Source organism: Schistosoma mansoni, chromosome 4 (genome assembly GCF_000237925.1).
Source record: "Schistosoma mansoni strain Puerto Rico chromosome 4, complete genome".
NCBI classification, from domain to species: Eukaryota; Metazoa; Platyhelminthes; class Trematoda; order Strigeidida; family Schistosomatidae; genus Schistosoma; species Schistosoma mansoni.
The window spans coordinates 10,862,173-10,887,057 of NC_031498.1; the positions used below are offsets into that span (position 1 = coordinate 10,862,173).

Below are 24,885 nucleotides of genomic sequence, written 5' to 3' on the forward strand. Positions count from 1 at the left end.
AAGATGGATAGTGGCTAGCAGTGGAATCCATGCCATACGCCAATAAGAGACTGACCGGTTGCAATCCTAAGCATCATTGGGAAGATTCAAACAAACAATACTAAGTGAATTCAAAAATAGTAATTGCCTAATATTTACGAGGTATCACATAAATTTGATTCACAATTTTGTTAAATATCGCATAAAATGTATTTAATCAACATCTGGAAATGTTTTCTTTTGTTTTGTGGATTCATTCAATGATAAGCTATATTGTCTAAATGGATGAAGCAGTAGCTAAATGAATGTAATTCATATGAAACCTACTTTTTTTAAAGTGATGCTAAATATGTTATCATACATTTTCTTTCAGTAGCTAATTACTTATTCCATTAAGTAACTTATCGCGTATTGTGAATATTAATAACAGATGATAAAGCTTGAATCCAGGAAATAGTTTCTTTTACTATCACATCTGGAATTTCAAAATTAACTCATGTGAAAAGGTGTATTTATTTCGATAAGCAAAGAACTTTCAAGAAATAATAACAACTGAAAATGACTGATGTAGATTGTATTAAGTTAGACATTCACAAATCTTCTAAGGTTATGTGGTTTCCTTTCTAACTAGTTTTTATGGTTAACTAGAAAATATATGACATTAGCATATTTTCGTTATTTTAGTATCTCTGATCAATTTCCATTCATCGTGCTCTTGCTAATACGAACCAATGAAGAACCCTTATTTTGATGCAATAATGTATTTAGGCGATATACATGGAAGTAATGAAACACTAAGATATAACCAGTATTTCTGGATTATTTGTCAAATCCTATCTAGAGACTTGAAGAATGAATACTGTAACCTGAGAATACATGATAAACCAGCTTTTAAAAATTTCATTGTGTTATTTTTGTAATACTTGGTGAAATCGCGTGCTAAGTAAAGTATAAATCATTTTTTATGTGTATGCTTATGATAGATGTTAGTATTCTAAACTCATTATTTTCTGATAATACTAGTATTTTTAAGTTTCATATATTTCGAATAATTGTTACCGTAACTATTACAGGGCGACCTTAACGAAAAAAAATAGAAAGTTAAGGAGTGTGTGTACACAGACAGAATCATGTGAAGATATCATATATTAGGACATAAGTGTATCCTTTTCAGTATCCTGTATATCATGAAATTAATTGTCTCAAGACAAAACCTCCTGATAATAATCATATGTTCATTAGTGGCTAGCTTCAAGAGATATTTCCTGGAGTTCTAGTGAGAAGCAGTGAGTTCAACCAGGTCTGTTGTGAGATATCAACTCACTGAAGATAATGGTGAATGTGTCGCTCAATTTCATGGATGGGTTAAAGTTAGACATTAACACCGTTGGATGCTGGCTCAGTGGTCTAGTGGTTAAGCGTTCGCGCGCGAAACTGATAGGTAGTGGGTTTGAATCTCGCGAAGTGGGATCGTGGATGCTCACCGCTGAGGAGTCCCACAATAGGACGAGTTGGTCGTCCACTTTTTTCATGTTTTCCATGGTGGTCTAGCTTCAATTGACTCATGATCTCAAGTGTTAAAAGAAAGAAGAGATGATTATAAACTAATATTAGAAGTCTTGTTTCTTTCTTATGCATAGTAGTCTGCATAACTTAAGCTGGAAGAATAATAATCAAAATAAATTAATTTTTCATTACATCGATATTTATGAAATAATATTTGTTAATCTTTGTTTTACAATACAATTATTTCACTGTTCTTAACCAATTCACTGGCCTTGAATTAGAACAACATTTTATATTCAAAGTGATAAATAATATTTTTACTCAGTTATTTTTATAGGTCAATTATGATGTCGATAGGAAGCAACAACGTTTTTGACATTAACTAATTATACATAGTTTGTTTAACCTTAAAGATCCATACTAAACTCCATTCCTATTTTATTAAATTTTTGTTATTACTTGAATGAGAGAAAACATCATTACGTTTTACAAGGAGTTATTATAATCTCAACTGTTAGTATATGATCAGTTTATGCTAAAATACAACACATCTAGATTGATTGACTAAACCTCACAATTCGACTTGGGAATGTAAAAATGCTTTCATTCCCATAAATTTAGCTGTGAAAGCGATGGATCATTAAAATCATTTTGTTAAGATAGATCAAAGCGTACTGTTTTCTTAAAAAAAAACAGCTGACTGAACTGTCCAAGCGAAAAATTATATTTTATTTTTTCATCAACTGAATTCACTGTTACAATGCGAAAGCATACTTTTATTAAGAAAAAAATGACTGTTCATTGTCCTAGGCAAAACGAATGAATATGAAAAAGTTGATTTAGTTTCAGCTGTCTATTTTTAAGAGAAATATTGGTCTTTTTATTAGAACATATATACTACTACAACTCATTGTATAGAAAACAATCCTCATCAAGCATTCAGAAAGCAAAATATTTGGAAAAATGAGATCTTTCATACAAAAGAATAAAATATTAAGTTGTTATATTCAATAGATTTGAATAACTAAGAACAAATACATTCACTATATTAACTATTGATTGGCTAAAGCCTACAAATCATTAAAAAATATACTTGAGGAAACAGGTTTTCCTTCCTATTAAGAGCTCATTTTGTAATAACCGTATGACGGGAGAATACCCAATCAACGTTTCCAACTAATCACTCCAACAATAAGAAAACAAGTGTGATTTGTGATAATTAAATTAGATTTTTATTCAGCTCCTCAATTTATTTAATTACAAGCAAATTTAATGGAGTTTGATGAGAAAAATGATCTGTCCATACGAATTAAATAATTTATCAATCTAACCTCATATTTATTGACTCATACAAAAAATCTTTCTGATTGATTCATTCCACTGACTTTGAAATCTATGGATTATAAAAACTTATTGGATTGGAAAGCATAATAAACATCTTGCTCATATACATAGTCCCCTTTATTATCAAGTTTCGTTAGTAAGATAAATTTGTGATTTAAATAATCTAAAAGAAATGGATTCAATTAATAATAATAATATGTACTATTATTACTATCGAAGCTTTTCCATAGATGCAGTTACGAAATGCATAAATGTTTGAACTTTTCGAATCGTAGATTATGAAAGTAATGGGCAAGTTATTTTATTTCGTTAAATACGTTTTAAGCAAAAGCCTCACGTATCAAATTATTGTGCTGAATAACTTACGGGTGTGTTTGACATGGTATTGAATAAGTATATTATTAATGTAGCATTGAATAATCCTAATACTGTTTATTACTTTGCGAATATGGTTGGTTAGGCTTGAATAAAGGAAGAAAATGAACATCAGGGTAATAAATTCCTTTAGATTGGTTTCACCATCGGAATATCATATTTAGTGCTTCACGAAAATATTCATACTGAATGGTATAGCAGTATTGTAGAAAAACTTTGATTCTTTGTCGTAATTCAGCATATGCAACCAATTGATAATTATTCCATAATTCATTCAAACTGTCAAATAGTATTTTTTATGCTCTTCATAACTTTTGGTAGATCATATATAAGAGAAAAATCTATTAGCCAATATCTAAGCAACTGAAATTCAAGTAACTTCAGTAGTTTACTCCAAGCCTCTTAGGGGGAATAACCAGAAAAAAAGATTATAGAATATAAAATCAACACTCAACTACTACGAATCTATTTGTTCAAATTTAAACATCATTATTGTGAAATTGTTATATCTTGTTGCCGAGTGGATGCCCAGTTAACGCATGACTTCATAAAACCGCCAATCAGGGAGTAGCGAGTTATCGATTGGAACAGTGACACACGAAAACCGTACGAGCAGTCTAGAGTGCTAATCGGTCCTGATTCTGCCTAGCCCAGCCAGTTAAGTCCAGAACACCAGTAACAGCCTCCGTGGTATGAATTATTGTATTTCAAACATACTGAGTTTATATACCAAACAGACTGACCACATCGTACCAATAAAATGGAAAATAACATTTGTATAAGATTTAGCCAAATGTGGCTGTGAATGTGGGAGGCAGCAATTAAGAGACTGAGGATAACTCAAGAATGGTAAATCGTACAATGATAGTCTATATGTCAATATAAAGCTTATAATAAGGGGAATATGAATATGAATAGTTTAGTTATTTAGCAATTATACGATAATAAATATACGCATAATACTAGCACATAAATGGATGCCAAAGTTACCATTCACTATTGTTATTGGGGCAAAACAGAAATATTTCAGTGGATTCAATAAACTAGTTGCATATCGTATTTAAAATAAATTTTCTTGTTCTCCATACTATTTATTTATCAATAAGTAATTTTTAGTAACAAGAATTAAACGACTTCCCAAACCTCACTGATAGATCATTCATCACATCTGTCCATTAAGTATCCAATTGGTTGAAAACTTATATAACAACAATGGTAAAGAAAAGCGTCTTTCTTCGCATAATTTCTCCATCAGAACATGTGTATTCGTAAATGTATATTATCATTAGCAGCAATATGTAAATTTTATTCCTATGAGATTTCCCCTATATAGATTAAATGTGTTTATATTATCAAATAATTCAATGTAACTAATATAATTTATATCTATTCGTTAATTAATGCAAACTAAAATGATTTATTTAATTTTGTTTTTAGTGTTTTATGTTTATAATTAAGCAATAAAATAAAAATAACATGACAACAATTAGATCATCGAGCGAAAAAATGTTTTCACATTATTGTAGTTAATATTTATCATAAATAGAACAGAAAATTAACATTTTTAATGAGAATATAAGGAAATTTTAAAAAAATTGTCAACAAAATGTTAAATCAAGAGTCAATTGAAACTAGACCATCATGGAAAACCAGAAAGCACTGAACGGCCGTTTCGTCCTATTGTGGGACTCCTCAGCTGTGCGCATTCACGATCCTGCCTCGCGTGATTCGGACCCAGGAACTATCAGTTTCAACTACAAAATTACTAAAATCTCCACAAAATCCTCTTCTGATAATAATCATATGCTCATTAGTGACTAGCTTCAAGAGGTATTACTGGAGCTCTATTGAGAAGCAGTGACCAGTGGAGTTCAACCAGGTCTGTTATGAAATATCAAATCACTGAATATATTGGTGGAGAGTTGCTCAATTTCGTGGATAGGTTGAAGTAAGACATTAACACCGTTGGATGACGGCTCAGTGGTTTAATGGTTAAGCGTTCGCGCACAAAACTGATAGGTCGCGTGTTTGAATCTCGTGTGGCGGAATCGTGGGTGCGAATGGTTGATGAGTTCTACAATAGGACGAATTGGCCATCCAGTTCTTCCAGGTTTTCCATGTTGGTCTAGCTTCAATTGACTGATGATTTTAACCGTAAAATTACTAAAATCTCCACAAAACCTTCTGATAAAGTATTAAACATCTAAAACTTGTAAAGATAAATTTTATGTAGATCCTATTTCAACTCATTTGGTTACATATATTTGTTCATCATCTACTCGACAGCTGAGTTTCTATTTAATATCTCCATTACAAAGACAGAAATTATTTTCTCAAAGGCACATTTAAAAAAGATGAATCCTCATTTAAAATAATTGTTCAGGATATTGATATGTTATTATGTCATGTATATTATTTCACAAGACGGATAAAACTAAATACTATTCATACTGTAATTAATATTTTCTTATTCTTGGAAAAGCTCATTTTAATCGCTGAAAAATTCCCATATTATTAAAACACAATTATATGAAGGAAGAATATTTTTTTCGATAATTTCTCATCAGGTTCTACAATTATGATATTCAAATTAATAATCCATAAAAATTGGCCAAGTTTAAGGCAGAGTACATCATTTAAAAGCTCATTTTATTCTCCTTTAAACATTAAAAATTAAAAACACGAAATTCAGCGAAGGGATCTCTTTTCAACGAATTTATTATCAAGCTGTGCAATCGTATATATATATATGAAAATGTTTTATAAAAGTACTAATTCCGTGAAGAAAAGGTGGTTACTAATAACCAAGATGACGCAATACAAAGATTTTATTACTAGATTACGCAAATCGAATAATAACAACAGATTCAGTGAATATAATAAGATGATTTAAAGTGATTAAAATATTTTTAGCTACAATAATTAAAGGTCATATAGGTGTAAAAATAAATAAGGTGATAAGATGAGCATTTATGAATAAAATAATTAAACATAAGTAAAGGAAACGCAGTAATAATAATAATAATTAAGACTAAGGTAACTATAATGACAGTCCGTACTTCTTTTATATGCACAGTTCTGGTTTGAGCTCATGGATGGTAAGGGCTTCAGTTATTTTTAGGAATTATATAAACAACCTTAAAATCAAACTGTGGATCTGTAGAATGATTACAGTCGATTACATGTTCAAGTATAGGACTCCTAACTGCTTTCCTTTCACTCTTGTAGAACCAAACTGGTATTAATAATATTCCTCATCATATGATAAACATATTTCATAATTAAATTCACTTAGTATTGTTTGTTTGAATCTTCCCATTGATGTTTAGGTCTGCAACTGGTCAGTCTCTTATTGGCATATGTGCATACTGTGCCTCGATATCGCCTTATTTCACAAGCATTGTAAGCAAAGATGGATAGTGGCTAGCAGTGGAATCCAGGACATCCATCTGACGAGTCCCAAATAGGTCGAAACGCGCGTCCTGGATTCCACTGCTAGACACTATCCATATTTCATAATGGCTAATTATTTCATCACATTATTTCAAAAAATACTTTAATGAAAAACAATTGATGTATACCTTCAATAGGTGTATATTTTGTAATATTTTAATATAGCAATTAGCCAATTTAGTGTAAAAAAATTTCCCATATTCAGATTCAATAAGATTACTTAGACATTAGAATTGGTTAATAGTTTCTGTTAACCGATTTAATAATTTCTAGAGTCATTCACTTTGTTTATACATAACTAGTTGTGAATTTTAAAGTGAACCTAAAGTTGACATAAATTCCCATAATGTTCCATTCCTCTTGATTACATCATTTAATAAATATATAATGTTTAGTTTGGTGCTATTCCAAACTGAAAAAGATCAAAATTCTTTAATTTTGTAAAACTAAATGTCACACATTGTACCTTATTTAGCAAAAAGTGTTTCAGAAAACCCTTTACTAAATTATACTTCACTTTTACCCATTTTTAATAAAAGAAAGATTTATTATACATATTTCTTTATTGTCTGGACACACATTGCAAATGCTATATTGAGAAAATATATATTTGTGGGGCACATGACACTTGTATGTTATCAGTTAAGTATTCATATTACGATAACATTAACTTCAAAGAACATTAGAATTTAATAAGTTAATAACTTCACCCCGTTAGCAGGATATAAATGTTTTTTGCACAGACGAATACCTTTCAATACACTTCAGTGCAAAACATCAAAATGTTACATTCAATCTTTGTATCATTCAAGTTTATTTCATGGTTTGATCTATTTTAAGTATGGTTCACTATCATTATCTGACCGTGAAAATTTGACTTATTTTCTGTTACAAAAAATTAATATGGTCATTAGATCACTTAAAAGCAAGAAAATGCTTTGATTATGGTCAGTTTAATTAAAACTGCAGCTTACAATTATAGTTCTCTTGTATTCTTTTTATCTCTACTTATAAAAACGAAACTATTTCTTCTGTCACGCACAAACCATAAATGACCGCAAGAAATTTGAATAAATGGACATGAAACACTTTCCCTTTATTATTATACTTTTTAATTTATCTAGCGACTTGGAAATTCGAAAATAACTTTATTCGTAAATGGCACAGATTCTAAATTTACACACCAGATTGTTTTTCTATTTTTCATGTTTATTTGACAGTATGCAACATGGATTCTTAACGAAAGGTTTAATATTCTCATAAATAATACCGTTTTCAAAACATTAAATTTGTTAAAGCTTTAACTATCAGAAAGAAAATAACGAAATGCGGTTACCTCATATAAAGAATATATGTTCGGTAAATCCATTAAATAGGGAATGTGAAAACTTACAAAGTTATCAAGATGAACTTCCCTTACGCCTAAACATTAAATTTGATTAAAATTGAATGTTACATTGCCTTAGTTTGCTCGCTTGTCGATTGATAACAGGATATATCAAGTTACTTTTAATTAATCTCTAGTTAATTCAAAAGTAAGAGATTTGTGTGACCTTATTTGAAGTCTAGCGAAACTTTGTAAACACTTTAAAATTCTTACTTACTTACTTTCTCCTATTACTCCCAATGGAGGATAGGCCTCCAACCAGCATTCTCCAACCCACTCTGTCCTGGGCCTTCCTTTCTAGATCTATCCAATTTTTGTTCATCCTTCTCATGTCTGTCTCCATTTCTCGGCGTCATATATTCTTTGTTCATCCTTTTTCCCTTGATCTTCAGGATTCCATGTGAGGGCTTGTCTTGTGACAACTCAGTAGGTAAATATTAATATTTCATACCATGTATCAGTAATATTTACATGACTACCTTATGAAGTTTAAATGTTTATGTTCAGGTTTAATTTGTTATCTCTATTAGAATCATTCAAGGTTCAACAATTCTCAGTTAACTTCTTCTAACAACGTCTTTTCATAAAACTAAACAAATAGGCTTAGTTAATTTTACTTCATTTTAATTATTTATTGTGTGTTTCATTTTGATTTTTCTACAGGTAAACGATGTCAGTGTTCTTCTTGGTTCAATTATATCAAGGCGCGAAATGCTAGAACAGTCTCAAAATGCAGCTAAGATTTTATTTCCCACATGCGTAAGTAACAGTGACAATTTTTCCGAACGACAAACATGAACATGTTAGGGTTTTTATTAGTGAAACAGATGAAAATGCAGTATATTTTTATACGCTTCTTTTAAGTCAGCTTATGAGTAAAACAGTTGTAAATGCGCTAAGATATTACAGTCGAGACTATTGTTCACTAGTACTGATAAGCGTTTCATGTTGACTCTTGATGCTGAAGATCAGAGATTTACATTCTCTTGATTTGAATATGCAAAACTCGTAAATGAAATTGTTCGTACAATGGTAAACTTCCAAAATGATTTTCATATGATGTTTATATATTTCTATATTCACTTATTTTCAGTTTGATTCTTTGAGATTTCAAGTCAAAGTCTATGGGATTTTATCAAAGTTATCAAATGACAGTTTTTACATCTTGTTGTTTACATTTCCTCCTTTTTACAGTGGTTAGCTGAACTGGTTATATCAAATAGACATCAACCATCAGTAAACTGTCCTCTGGAAGTGCTGATTCGTGAAATCAGGTAAAAAGTGTGATTTATTTTTTATACACGTACTTACATTTTTTTACTCAACGAATTGATTCTTTCTCCTCAAAGCATACCGTAGATATATAATCTTTTCCACTTCTATTCATACTGCTAATACGTTTACTAATTTTATATAGATGTGCTAGTACGATGTGGCAGATTGAACCAATATACATGTATACTAGGTTCAACGTTTCATTTTATTGATTAACAGACAGACGTGCATATATTTAGCATCTAACATAAAAGCTTTGGAGATAAATTATTCCTGCCAGCAAGTTGTCTATAAAATCTGATTCCTTCTTCATAACCTCATCTTATTAGCTCTGGTTACAGGAATTCTATCAAGATTTTCCTAATTAAGAAAGGGTATGGAACTGAAAGAGATTGTATATTGACTGACACAGAAGCACATTAATACTGACTTTTATTGATCCATCCATAGGTCTGGAGTTCCCTTTTTTCACTTTACTAAATTATGACTCAGTGATATGCATTATTCAGCTTTTAAACAAAGTGGATCCATGTATGGATACGAAGTACGTGTTAAGTTGAGATTCGTTAGGAAAATAAGACAAACGTATGTAAAGTCATTTCATATTCTCCTATTTCGAGAGAAATAAACATATACAACACTCTGTATGTTTGTTTATGAAATTAGGCTTTGAATCTAATGACGGCAATGTAATAGTCATATTACTCTAAATGATAAATACAAATAGAACATGCTTATTAGGAAAGCAGTAACATTTGGTACTGAGTATAATATAAGTTTCTTAACATGGTTCACGAAAAGTTATTTTTGATATTTTGAAAACCGATTCATTTAGATGTAAAAAACAATGAATACAGGTTGCCTAAATAAAGTTTACTTATACTATGTTGTTATGATTTTATGTCCGGCTTCTTATCACGTGAATTATCCACCAATCGAAATACGACTTATCCTATCTTAGCACTGTGCCAAATCAATGACGTTCGACCGGTATGAGCAGTCTATAGTCCTTATTGGTCCTTTGTCCACCTAGCCCTTCCAATTGAGTCCAGAACACCAATGACAGCTTCTATTATGCGAACCATTTATTTCAAGCATACTTGGTTTATATACCAGAAGGACAGACCGCATCACACCACAAAATAGAAAATAATACTTGTACAAAATCAAGCCAAATGTGGCTGTGATCGTGAGAAACAGTAATCAATAAACTGAACATAATTTGTGAACGGTAAATCGTATAATAATAGTTTATAGGTCAAAATGAGGATTATTATAAAATGAATATTTATAGATTAAATCTAATCACTGAATAGTTATACAATAAGAATATATATAGAATAATAGTCCATCAATAGGTCCCGGAAGTTACCCGTGCTTATGTCTTCACTAGGATATAACTCATGTTTATTACTATTTCGTGTATGGAATCATAAAGAAACTACATTTAACACTGCATACCTACACACTTTATATTTGCCCTTGTGATATAAAGGAAAATGTAATTTCTTCTGATTTTGACTACTAAATAGTGCTTCTTCCGGTAAAAGTAGCCAAGAAAGATCAAAATACTACAAATCGCTAACCATATTTAAGTTCAATGTTTTCATTAATACCAGATTAGAGTGAACTGTCATGACACTCTTCTGGTTGGAAGCTTTGTAAATGTGTGTCATTTACATCGAATTTTGTTTTATTTTACTTTTCACAGAAATTCAACTGATCAAGAGATTAATGTTAAAGAAGTAACGACAAACTTTATTACTCAATTAACATCTGTTAGCAAAAGTCAAAACCAGCCAAACTTCGATTTGACGAACAACAACCAGCACAGTGAGCACTTAAAAAACCAGTTTGGTTTGTTGTATATATAATAAAGTTATACGTAACTATTATTAATAAAGTCCTAACATACACGTAAGCGATTTCGCTTTACTTAAAAGTAATGTTGGCTTGTGATTAGTTGTTAATTCATTAGACTAAGTAACAGAGCATAGATTCTGTGATATTATACTTTTTATTTCGATCATATACATTATCAAGTTTATCAGATGTGATTACTGTTTAAAAGTTGTTAGTCTTCAATCACTTCATAGTGTTTGGTTGTAGAAAATCACATTAGATACAAGTTGTAATGGTGTAACTTACATCTGTTTTAATGAACTATAAAATACAGGCCGTTAACGTACGAACTTATACCATTCGATTCATTCGAAGTACAAACCTATTCATCATAGAACTACCTTCCCCTCATATATTTTCTATTAGAATACTAATACTAGGTTATCAGAAGAACCAAAACATATGAAACAGAAGATTCGATAAACTGCTATTCACTTCAAGTCAAATGAAACATAAAAACACCGGATCAAATGACATCATCGTTGAAGTACATTGTTTTAATTTAGATTTCTGTTGTTAGTAGAAGATATGAATACTGAAAATATTAAACCGCATTAAGTAAAACCAATAATAAATTGTTTTCACAGTTCATGACAAATAAATTTTATATCTTTCTAAAAAAGAATTTCCGATTTCCTCAATTGGTTTCCTTATATTGCAAAAGTAATATGGTATTTATCTAGTATACTCCTATACTTAAATCTTTGTTATTTGTTGAACAAAATAAGCATGTTCACAACCGTTTCTGTGTAAAGCAAAATCTAGTTAGTATGGATTAAAAGAAACTCATGAGTTATTTATTTCCATACGCTGAGCTCATGATAGGTGAGAGAATAACTGTGCATAAGATAAAAGGTGTTGTTCGATTAATCATGGTTAAAAATACTCTCTTTGCGTGTCAAACAAAAAATAAGATTAAATGTCGATCTAGGGTGTAATTAAACCTATCCAACAAACATCAGTTTCTCTGAATTTCCAGCTGTGAATCAGATTTCCAACCTTCCCTCTGTAGTGAACGAGTAAGTTAGATTTTTAGTTGATTCATTCGCAAGTTAAATTATGTATTACTAACTGAAGTGAACTCCATCAGAGCCTCCAGAGGCTCATAAAGAGCCCCAACCAATCAGCGATTAATTAGAAGCTATGCTACTAAAATAACGAGATCCTGATTGGCTGTTTAACATACTGCTACTATGGAAACTCAAGGTCTCTTAATTACTATAAAACCCCTGTATTTTCTGTACATGAATGAACCTTGCAGTAAAGTGTTTCTCTCATACTCGTGTCTTCTTACTGGTGTTCAAGTCGCTGAGTAGTGCTAGCCCTGGGGTTATCGAAATAGCTTAGGATCTGAATAAAGCGTTCAACTTACAAGACATAACAGTGACGACGGAGAAAAACTACAATCAACTTACAAGACATAACAGTGGCGACGGAAAAATGACAATGAATATTTCTCTGGAGCAATTAGAAGCCTATATGGTGCGTCAAGAAAAGAGGTTTGAAGAGTCCCAAATTAGAATCATGGAAACCCTGATGCAGAACTTCTGCCTGTCCGAGAGAAACCCTGCTCCTGGTGAATCACAAGTATCACATACTGATTCAGTCATTAATGCCATACATGAATTTAATTTTGACGGTGTAGCAGGTATAACTTTTGAGTCGTGGTTTAAGAAGTACGAAGATTTGTTTTATGTTGATCTTCGCAACCTGGATGACGCTTCGAAAGTCAGAATACTTCTGAGAAAACTTGGGACTGTGGAACATGAAAGCTACAGCAACTTCATTCTTCCGAAGAACCCACGAGATTTTAGTTCTGATGAAACAGTCAAAACCCTGTCCCAAATCTTCGGAGAACAATCATCTCTATTTAATATCCGTTATCAGTGCTTAAAGTTAACGAAAGAACCTGGAGATGATTGGGTGAAACATGCAGGAACTGTGAACCGTGAATGTGAGAGGTTCAAATTGTCGTCCATGTCTGAGGACCAGTTTAAATGTTTAGTATTTATCTGCAGCCCGCGTTCACCTGATGATGCTGATATCCGGACCAGAATCCTAAGTAAACTTGAACAATGCCCTAACATGACCCTACAGGAAGTAACTACCGAGTGCCAAAGGTTAGTGAACTTGAAGCATGATACCTCAATGGTAGAAAACGGTAACTGTTTCCATAATGTCAATGCAGTCAAGAGAAAATCCTTGCAAGGTTCCAGCACACCTAATTATCGTAATAACGGCGACAAACCATCATCTCCATGCTGGGCATGTGGAGGCTGGCACTATAAGAGGTTTTGCCCGTATAAAGAACATTGTTGCAGTAAGTGTCATGGAAAGGGCCATATAGAAACCAGCTGCAGAAAAAGAAACTATAAACGACATTTTGCAAAATCTTACTTCAAGAAATACAGGTCTGGGGCATTAACGAAAAGAATTTTCGTATCACATAACAAAGCTCCAAGTTGTCGCCAGAGAAAGTACGTAACCTTGAATATTATTAAACACCGCACTCGACTTCAGCTTGATACGGCTTCTGATATTACTTTAATAAGTTCAGAAACTTGGGAGAAGATTGGGCGACCCACGGTGCATCGAACATCACAAATAGCACACAGTGCATCAGGTGGAAAGTTAAATATTGTTGGAGAAATACCTTGCATTGTGTCTAAAGGTGCGGTAACAACAAGTGCAACAGTATGTCTTACAAAGAAGCCAGCACTCGACTTAATGGGGTTAGATCTTATAGAAACACTTGACCTAGCAGACCACTCTATTAACAGTATCTGCAAACGAATCACAACTTACAACACTTCAGAGTGGAGTCAGAAAAATGCCATGCTACAAAAACACCAAGACGTGTTTAAAGAAGGATTAGGCGAATGCACGAAGGCTAAAGCAGTGCTAACTCTAAAGCCTGCAGCTACTCCCACTTTTCGACCTAAAAGACCTGTGCCCTATGCTGCTCTTCCAATAGTTGAACAGGAGTTACAACGACTTCAGCAAATGGGTGTTATCGAGCCTGTGAACTTCTCGAACTGGGCTGCACCGATAAAGGTGGTCAAGAAGTCGAATGGAAGTGTCCGTCTACGTGCAGACTACTCCACAGGATTAAATGAAGCTCTAGAGTCCCATCAGTATCCGTTGCCCTTACCAGAAGATCTTTTCGCTAAGCTGAACGGTGGCAGATATTTTGCGAAATTAAACTTATCAGACGCATATCTACAAATTCCGGTATCTGATGAAAGCAAAGATCTTTTAACGATCAACACACACAAAGGTCTGTTCCGGTATAACCGACTACCTTTTGGGGTGAAGACAGCGCCTTCTATTTTTCAGCAAATTATGGATACCATGTTACAAGGTATTCCAGGGGCAGCAGCTTACTTAGACGACATCATAATTATGGCAGTAGATAAAATGGACCTGCAGAAGAAACTGGACCAGATACTAGAACGCATAGCCGATTATGGTTTTTGCCTCCGAGTGGAAAAGTGTGACTTCTATATGCAGCAAGTACGGTACCTTGGATTCATAATTGATAAAAACGGAAGAAAACCTGATCCTGAAAACGTCGAGGCTATCAAGTCCATGCCTCCACCAACTGACGTGCCAACTTTACGCTCTTTCTTGGGAATGGTTAGTCATTATGGAGTTTTTCTTCCAGAACTGCATCGCCTTCGAGCTCCTCTTAATGGGTTGCTGAAAAAAGATACCAAATGGTTCTGGTCATCTGAGTGCCAAGAAGCTTTCGTAAAACTAAAACATCTCCTGTCATCAAACCTTCTACTCACACACTATGATCCAGATCTTCCTATTATAGTCGCAGCAGATGCGTCCAGCTACGGAATCGGCGCAGTGATCTCACATACCTACCCAGACGGGTCTGAGAAGGCAATCGCCCACGCTGCACGGTCGCTGACTATGACAGAAAGAAACTATAGTCAGATAGAAAAAGAGGCCCTCTCTATTATATTCGCTGTAAAGAAGTTCCACAAGATGCTATTTGGCAGACAATTTACCTTACTAACAGACCATAAACCGCTGCTGACAATTTTTGGATCGAAAAAAGGTATACCTGTATATACAGCAAACCGTCTACAGAGATGGGCAACTACACTGCTGGGCTATGATTTCAAGATAAAGTACCAAACAACAACGGATTTTGGTCAGGCAGATGCCCTTTCAAGACTAATTAGTTCCCGTACAAAACAAGGAGAGGAGGTGCTTGTGGCTGCCGTAGATGTTGAGGCCGAGGTTCACACAATATTAGCAGACGCAGTTTCCGGACTTCCAGTCACATTCGAAGCTATTAAAGGAGCTAGTGAGAAAGATAACATGTTGGAGTTTGTTCGCCGCTGCATACTCAACAAGTGGCCTTCGTCTAGACTACATGGAAAACTCTTACAATTTTTCCGTCGACGAGACTCATTGACAGTTGTAGATTCCTGCATCATGTTTGGCCACCGTATCGTTATCCCCAGAAATCTTCGAAACCAAGTCCTTAAGCAGTTCCACAGCGAACACCCGGGGATAAGCAAAATGAAGTCGTTAGCTAGAAGCTACGCATACTGGCCATCAATGGACCATGATATAGAGCAAAAGTGCCACAGTTGTTCGTCCTGTTTAGAGGCCGCAAAGAACCCAAATAAAGCTAAACCGCAACCATGGCCAAAACCAGACGGTCCCTGGCAAAGAATATACGCTGATTTTGCCGGCCCAATACAAGGCAGAAATTACTTGGTTATTGTCGACGCCTTAACGAAATGGCCAGAAGTATACGACATGCCGAAAATGACGTCAGAGAGTACTACAAGAAAATTGACAGGTTTGTTCGCTTGTTTTGGGGTTCCCGAGATCTTAGTGACTGACAACGGCACCCAGTTCATGTCATCTGTCTTTAAACGGTTTTGCATTGAAAATGGCATATCACATCTACAGTCTCCCCCGTACCATCCTCAGTCGAATGGCCAAGCAGAAAGATTCGTGGATACTATAAAACGAGCTCTAGTCAAAGGGGGAGGAGAGGCCATCCCAGAACAAGTAATCAGCAAGTTCCTTATGTCTTACAGAGTTACCCCCAATCCGGCAGTACCCGAAGGTAAGTCACCAGCCGAGTGTATGTTTGGAAGGAAAATTCGAACAGTCTTTAGCAGTATGTTGCCACCTAGAAAGACAAGTAAACCCACGAATGGAAATCATATGGTCACTCGTAGCTTCAAGGTAGGTGAAAGGGTACTCGTTAAATCGTATCAAGGTGAAAGAAGGTGGGAACCAGGTATTATAGAACGCCGAATCGAAAGTGTATTGTATCTAATCCGTAGAAATGTCGGAACTTGTATAGGACACATCAATCAAATTCGAAGGGATGGCAGAACATTGATGCCACAAAGCCGGCTCCCATTTCATTTGCTCATGGATTCATCTCCAAAAAGCACTCAGGCGCGCGAAGGTAGAAAAGATAAAATACGCAAGGGCAACCTTCGAGAGTAATGAGTCGCAAAAGAATCGCGGTAACTCAATTCCAGGTGGATCCGAGAAAAAGGTCTTATACAACAGACTTTAAAGGGGGGAGGTGTGAGGATGGCCCACAGGTGAAGTGAACTCCATCAGAGCCTCCAGAGGCTCATAAAGAGCCCCAACCAATCAGCGATTAATTAGAAGCTATGCTACTAAAATAACGAGATCCTGATTGGCTGTTTAACATACTGCTACTATGGAAACTCAAGGTCTCTTAATTACTATAAAACCCCTGTATTTTCTGTACATGAATGAACCTTGCAGTAAAGTGTTTCTCTCATACTCGTGTCTTCTTACTGGTGTTCAAGTCGCTGAGTAGTGCTAGCCCTGGGGTTATCGAAATAGCTTAGGATCTGAATAAAGCGTTCAACTTACAAGACATAACAGTGACGACGGGGAAAAACTACAATCAACTTACAAGACATAACACTAACTAAACTGTATTATCACAGAGATCTGTCGAACACAAAAGAATATACATTTTCACTCATTTCCTTATAAGGAAAAAATACTGTTAAATGAAAATAACCATATAGTTTAGCTAACGCTTCCATCTCCGCTAAGATGTCAACTTCTGCCATAATTCTAAATTTCTTTTCGAATAAGCAAAGTAACCTTCTTAATTACATACAATAATAATAAATAATAATATTTAAGCAAGCCGGAAGTTCCGAAGAATTGCAAAAGTAATATAAAGTAATAAAGACTATTAGCTAATAAATTTCTTTTCAGTTAGAAACAAGTTTTCACAATCAAACTTTAGCTTATATAACAGCCATATAATAATACACTGAACACGATAGACATAATTCTATCACTAAAAATGTAAACATTCATATTATTGGAGCTGAATATGACAAGATTATTGATATCTACCGTTGTTAGGGAAGAACATTTTAATATTGTTTATGTTTGCCAGCACCAAACTTATTTTCAACAAATCATTCAATTAATAGAAAATAAAGTTCTTTGTTCTATGTTCAATATTTCAGCTTCTTAAGTATTCTTGATATTTGTTTTGGTCTAGTTTAGACGATCAAGCATTAAAGTTGTACATAAGAATTGCAACTAATTACAATTCACCAAATTTATTTATTTATTTAAAGACATAAATATTGGTACAAAGGGGCACCAGATTTATATGTGCTACACAAATCTCATTTGATTTGTGTGAGGGCTGTGATACTGCTCAGGTACCCAAACTGAAGCAGGTGGTTCGCTTTGGGGGCCACACCCGGTGTCTTTGACCTAAAGGTTTGATCCATAAGGCAGTGGAGAATCGTGTAGAGATGCAGTCCCATGGTAGTCGGTGATCAACGATTGATTCATACGCCATTTGTTCCCTCAGGATGCTGGAGCCCATGTGCACGATTGGTTTGGAATCAGGGTTTTCCCACTTCCCTAGGTGGACTCACCATGTCCACCAACCCGGTCAAAGCCTCGGATATTCGCTTTTCGTTCTCTCAATTTCGTGAACAACACCGCTGTTGAGAGAAGGCAGTAAGTAGGACTTCCCTGTCAGAGACTATATACGCGTGGTCATGTGAGGGCATTTAGGGCGGGAGAGAGGGCTCTCTCCATTCTCGGCCGTACCAGAGCCTTTGAGGGCACAAGTATTTAAATAAGATATGTTCACGTGAAGTTACTTTATTCTAGTAGTTTATTGTTAAGAAATGATATTGCTTCTAAATTATTTTTTCTTCATTCATTAGTGATATCATTCGAACTGAATAAAGATAATGAATATGGTGAATATGTTGCTCATTTTGTTGTAAGTGAACTTTAAAGTGCTAATTTTAAATATGTATATAATAGTTTATTATTTTAAATTATTTTTAATTATTTCGACAATTCGAAGTTATTTATGATATTAAGAACCATGGAGTGATCATGGCGAGTCTATAATGAACATTATTGTTTGAACAAACACGAGTTCTTCATATATAGCAATAATATTTAGGAAAATTGAATAACATTTAAAGTTTGAAGATTAATGTAATACACTGCCTGTCGTTCTAAGTGTACTTATATATTGTAATTTCTCTTCACTTCATGTGTTTAAAAGACTAAACTGTGAAAAATTGTTTTATAAATGTACATTTCCTTGATAAAATCTAGCTACGGTTATTCATTTGACAACTAGCAAGTTAGAATTTTTGGCCTTGCATTCATACAACACAGTTGTTTTACAATACAGTACATATTAATAGCAGAGGTTACTTCATAGATAGTGACAAAAATTATTGTTTCCTGTTTTAAAAATGTCATATAAGAAGCAATTGTTTTAATGAATGTATTCGACTAGGTTTCAATCCATAAGTTCTAAATACTGCTACGAACCCATTTCATAGTCTTTTAATACGTGATCACTATTAAAAAATCTCTCTTTCAAGAAAAATATATTCCCAGATATCGACTGGATTCTCTGACACCCGTTGTATGCTTTATTCCCACCTTGACAAATATAGAGATTGCCGTCCTAATATTTTAGATTTTTCTACTAATTTCCTTTAATAGATAAATGTGACCTCTTTTCAATTATGCCAACAATTTTCTTGTGTAAAAATAAATAACACGAATGGTCTTAAGCAGTATGCGCTTAAATGTCTTCTTCCATAACTTCTAAGTGATAATTTTTTCATCCGTGTCCTTCTTAACAATTTGATAATAGAACCAGCATTATATCCAGAGCTGTTTTTGATTCTTTTGATCCATAAAATTTGAACCCATTCATCAAGTTCAAGTCCAAATACATTTTTCAGTTAAAAAGAATTTATTGTAGGTTGTTGTTGAATAAGTTTCCCATAAACTGAAATTATCTGAAGTATCATTTTTGCTGATAGCAAAATTTAAATTAGACATTTCAGTTATCATGATTTATTCATGAGAACACTGAAAGCATTTTCCCATATTGTAGTTTATGTCAATAACGTTAAAGATTTTGGATAAATAAATTGTCTCGAAAATATGTAAATGAATGGTTTCTTAAATATTTCATTGGCTTTTATTATTTAAATAAGGAAAAGCACTGTACGGATTTAGTACAGTTATCTGGAATCCAGTATATAAATTAGAGCGAAAGAACAACGTTACACTATTATTAGGTAATAAAACAATGTTGCATACATTAACCATGGGTTTTTCTTAATTTTTGCTTTACTCAAAGCACTAAATTTTAGCAGGAACAAACGTTCATTGTTCATTTAGTTTTGCGAATTTTGTTTTTATTAGGATGGACCTTATGCGCTGAGGGTAGTCTTTCGTCAGGTTCATTCACAAAATGACTCACTATGTAGTGTCAAGGTTTCTACCACATTCATTAAATCTTCGCGCTTCATTACTACGACAACGTTATTAGATAGTATATACTGAAAACATACGGATCGTCATCTTCATTTTAATAGTTCTCAAAGCTGACCGAATTTCACTAATCAAAACACTGAAAGACCACTAGACAGAGTTTTATTCTCACAACAAGATGCTAAAAACATTGTCGTTTTCTCACTATATATCAAAGGCAAACTGAATACTCAATCAAATTTTGACAAAAATACTAACTAACTAAATATGTTTTCCTCGATCAAACAAATGCAGGTTGCGTACTATAAAGACTTTACTGGGATGTTCACCATACCTTCTAATTTAACACTGATGTGTATACGTCTAAATTACAAACCAATTATGAAAGCGTCAAAGATAAGTATCTTATAGTAATAACTATTGTACTGACTAAATAATTTAAGCTATTTCATGTGGGAATTTGTGCATTCTGTTTGTCCATCTAGATGATTTTGGAATCACTACCGAAAGCTCACCTTCACAAGGCACAACTGCTCAAAAATCAGGTGCGTTCTTCTCCAGTGAATTTGTAATGTGTTTGAAATGTTATGATATTATGAATAATTTAATTGTTTTGTAAATGTATGATAAACGTTAATCTCAAATAACCGTATATAAATTCCTGAGAATATCATTACACGTATAATATTCAACGATAATAAAGAATGTTTCTAGCACTTCTGTGGTCTGCGTTTAATACCCTAGCTGATACTTTAAAAATCTAAGCAACAGTGGGGTTATTAGAAATTCTGGGATATGACTGCAAACTATTTGATTTTCAATGACTTATTGTTTGTGATACCATTTGGTATAGATTTGACAACACTTTAAATGTAAGCTAAAAATCCCAAACAATCTTGGTAATAACTAATTATAAAGCGTGAATTCCCTCTAAAAGCCTTTTTGTGGCATACCCTACATTCAATAGTCAAACTCCCGATTCAAAATACTTATGAGTAAGAAATATTCCGTAAATCTTTTAATCATTATGTAAGGAAAGTGATTCATCTCACATTCGTATCGTAACAGACATTCTTAATGAATTGTGATCCGTAATTCATGTAGCACTTTCAAAATTGGATTTTCTCATAATATCTAATGGTTATTTATCAAACCAATGTATTAGGAAAGACGCAATAAGATAATCGACCACTAACTACCAGGAAAAGAGTAGAAACATAATTCATTGATGGTCTTTTCAATATTTGCATATTTATATCATTGCTGATTTGTAATGAAATGAAAACACGTGAATAATTGCCATACACAATTTAATCGAGCGCTTTTCAGTACAGTTAGGTGTATTCACTGGTCATGATAAAACTTGGGTAAATATGAGCATTGTTAGCAATCACTTTTAATTTATAGCAGTCATTTTATTATTCTTTAATAGTGTCATAAACCAGAACGACTTTTTAGTGTTACTACATTTTTATGAGTAAGGTAATCAAGAATGAATAATTCGTCACTCATTCTCCGTTACAATTGTATACGTACATTGTTTTATGATTTTGGATTCATTGGTGCTTCTTTACCAGCCTTTCTATTCTTAACTTCAGAATGCATCTATTTGTTTATATTTTAACAGCTTTCGTCTACACTGAATCGAATTATTCGTCTGGAACAATTCAATGAGTTCTCATCAACCTCAACACTTTTAAAGCAAAGATATCCATGTTGCAGTCAGGGTACAGAAGCTTCAACATGGATAAGTCGTGAAGATAATATGCTGATTCTTAAGCTTTGTGGTAATTTATCTAATTGGTTGCATACATACTTTACGCACCCATTTGTTTTAATTTAACCTGAGTGCTGAACAAACAGTATTTCGCTATGAAACTAAATTATATTTCTCATTAAACATTTATTCTGAGAATCCCGAATGTAATTATTTTACTATGGTTCATACAAAGTAAACATCATTCCGATGAAACAGTTACAAAATATATGGAAAATTTCAGTTAAATTGACGGTCAACAGTGAACAGTACCAGATAAGCATTGTTCAACTAGGATTTTGTACAATTTTATAATTATTTGATTTATCGTTTCAAAATTAGAATAAATATTGTTATCATTATGTAAACACTACTTGTTATACCTTAACATTTCATTTTTTTAATGATCATACATAAATGTAAATAAACAGAAAACGAACATTCTTCTTTAAACGTAGTGTAGTGTCAGTTCCTATGTTAAACCCACATAGCTTTTTCTAACTTCCAGACAGGTCAATTTATTCATTCTTTCTAAATAACATTTTGACCTTGTTAATCATTCGCTTATCAACCTTGACGGTTTTTATGTAAGCGTATGTTTGTGCGTTTCCTATTTTACTCGTCAAATGTCTGTAACTTATTTTTGTTCACGTCTGGCTAAACTGAGTTAGCACACATGTTTCCTCCGCCGCGAGTCATTTTGCTTCGCTCTCTTCTCTTCGCTTTATTCGCTTCTTCGATCGTTTGTCTGGATCAATGATTGTATGAGCTACATGCATTCGAAATTCATTCTCGTACTTGATCTATTTAATTCCATTATACACTAACGCGAGTTCAGTCGATGATTATATACGAGAATAGTTAGGATGTATATTTCGACAGCAATTATCTGATAGCAATCAGAAACGATCCAAGTGGAATTAAATATAGGGCCACTAAAGTGGTGAGCCTGTCGAAAACAACCTCCATTAAAATAACGGGCCAATAAAGTAAGCTTTATTACGCAATATACCAAACTATGAAGTTTTTAAAACTCCAAAGCCTGAAAAACATAACCTGTCACGTAAATATGGTAGAACACAGTATTTTTATGTTTTGGTATCTGCGTATTTGTTGCTGTATTTAAAAACAGTAAAGAAATTATCTTTATCTCAAACTAATTTGTGTCTCACTAATCAATAAAAATGACCTATAAATGATTTGCTTTCAGAAACATTTTAAAGGTATAAAGATTGTTATGTATAATGACAAGAATCAAAACAATTATTATTGTTTATTGACATTCTATTTACCGTTTTATTAATTACGAAACAGAATCACTTTGGGATACAGAGGCGAATCGTTTACAACATAAAGTTCTTAGATATGTAAGTTAACATTTTTCCTTCTTCTTTGATAAACAATTGACAGTTATATATATGTATATACCAAATAGAAAGGAAATTGTCTACCAAGATTCATATTTATGAGATTATAGTCTATTCGACTCATAAACATCTTTTTCTGCAAACAAAGAATTTCTAAATTACAGTGGATTTTTTGCCTTATGTATATCATCAAATACTTCAAGCTTACTTTTATACTTTGAAGCCTTCTTGAGCATAGAAATCGCTCTCTCTATTCTCATTAGATTTTTTCTGAACCAATCAGTTGTAAAACATTTTTCTTGGTTTTACATGAATTGTAGGTCATAGGAGATCTTAAAGTAGTTGTTCGGCAAAGTTGTGTGGTTTAGTAAAACTGGAGTACCAGGAAATCAAACACCAGTCGTTTTATATCTGTTATTTTTGTTCGTAGAAGGTTGAAAGTTGAGACGAAAGAACATAAGTACTTTAATGGAATATGGCGGTTTGCCTAATATTTACTTGAGAAATATATCAAATAAATGAATGCATATTTGCTTTTAGGTAATGGAGCGTACAAATTCAGAAAATGGTTTTATTGTTATGCGGAATATCGACACTTCAGAGTTGGTTTGTCACGTAAGTATTTCCGTCGCTTTCATGCTCATTGAGTTTAGCTTAAAAGATTTAACCATTTAGCCAGTGTATTTGAAACAACTAGGTGCTGAACTTAATATATAGTTTTTCTTCACCTTTTTAAACTAGTCTGTTTACTCCATCCAAAACGATCTCATGGATCGGTTGTTTAAAATTTACAGCAAAAAAATAATAAATCTACGATGCAAACCGCAGGTGTACTATTTCTGATTGATAGGTGTCTCAACCAGTAAATTCATAGAATGTACTGAACTCTTACACAATAAATATCCTTCATTCTTATTCAGATTAAACCAGAAACAGATGTTTTGAGATACTTGTTCTTTCAACAACGAAATTCATATTTCATTATATATATATATATATATATATATCATTTGTAAGTGACGTACTACAGCTTGTGGATTATCGCAAACGATTATCGCAAACCATAATTGACAGAATCAATCTATGAATATGAAGTTATATTCAAACTTAGGATTCTACTATATGATCAAAGAAATCACTTATGAAACGAGCATTTCAGTCACTGAAATTTCTTTCTCCTCATCAATAAAGTCACTATTGTTTAAAATCTAAATTCAAACGATATTAGTTAATTTCAATGAGTGTGAGATTTTCAGTTTCAGAAGACAAACATCAAAGTATTGAATAGTATCAATTATTCAACTGGCAGATTCAACTGAATAGTGTTTTTACTACAGACTAAAGCTCCCAACATAAAATTATTATGAATAAAATGAAAGCAATTACATATGCACACTTAAAAATCACTTCATATTTATTATAATGAATTTCGATAGTGTTATAAGAAGACGAAGATTATCAGAACTATGTGATATATTAGCGCAATACATTTCAAACAATCTGATATCACATATACTTGTTAAGAACCCCCTTTATGCATTCAAAAACAGTTTGTTCTCACCTTAAACCTACCCTGGTAATATTAGCTTATTATCCAATGTATATATGTGATAAGATTGTTCGAAATGTATTGCCCTAATATATCACATAGTTCTGATAATCTTCGTCTTCTTATTACACTATCGAGATAACAATTACCTTCTGAATTAAATTTGAATTATTGG

The 24,885-nt window shown here is 33.1% G+C and overlaps 1 protein-coding gene across 1 annotated transcript in view; it reads left to right on the plus strand.

Moving 5' to 3' along the window:
- Window positions 1-24,885, plus strand: part of Smp_135500 (putative cgmp-dependent 3,5-cyclic phosphodiesterase) — a gene marked incomplete at both ends in the record, with an annotated part of 67,530 nt that overhangs the window by 5,241 nt on the left and 37,404 nt on the right. The window contains 7 exons of the mRNA XM_018796804.1: window positions 8,708-8,803; window positions 9,239-9,318; window positions 11,031-11,152; window positions 18,451-18,509; window positions 21,666-21,825; window positions 23,109-23,161; window positions 23,702-23,776. Of these exons, the coding sequence (XP_018651910.1) occupies window positions 8,708-8,803; window positions 9,239-9,318; window positions 11,031-11,152; window positions 18,451-18,509; window positions 21,666-21,825; window positions 23,109-23,161; window positions 23,702-23,776 (645 nt within the window). The remainder of the gene's footprint in view (window positions 1-8,707; window positions 8,804-9,238; window positions 9,319-11,030; window positions 11,153-18,450; window positions 18,510-21,665; window positions 21,826-23,108; window positions 23,162-23,701; window positions 23,777-24,885) is intronic.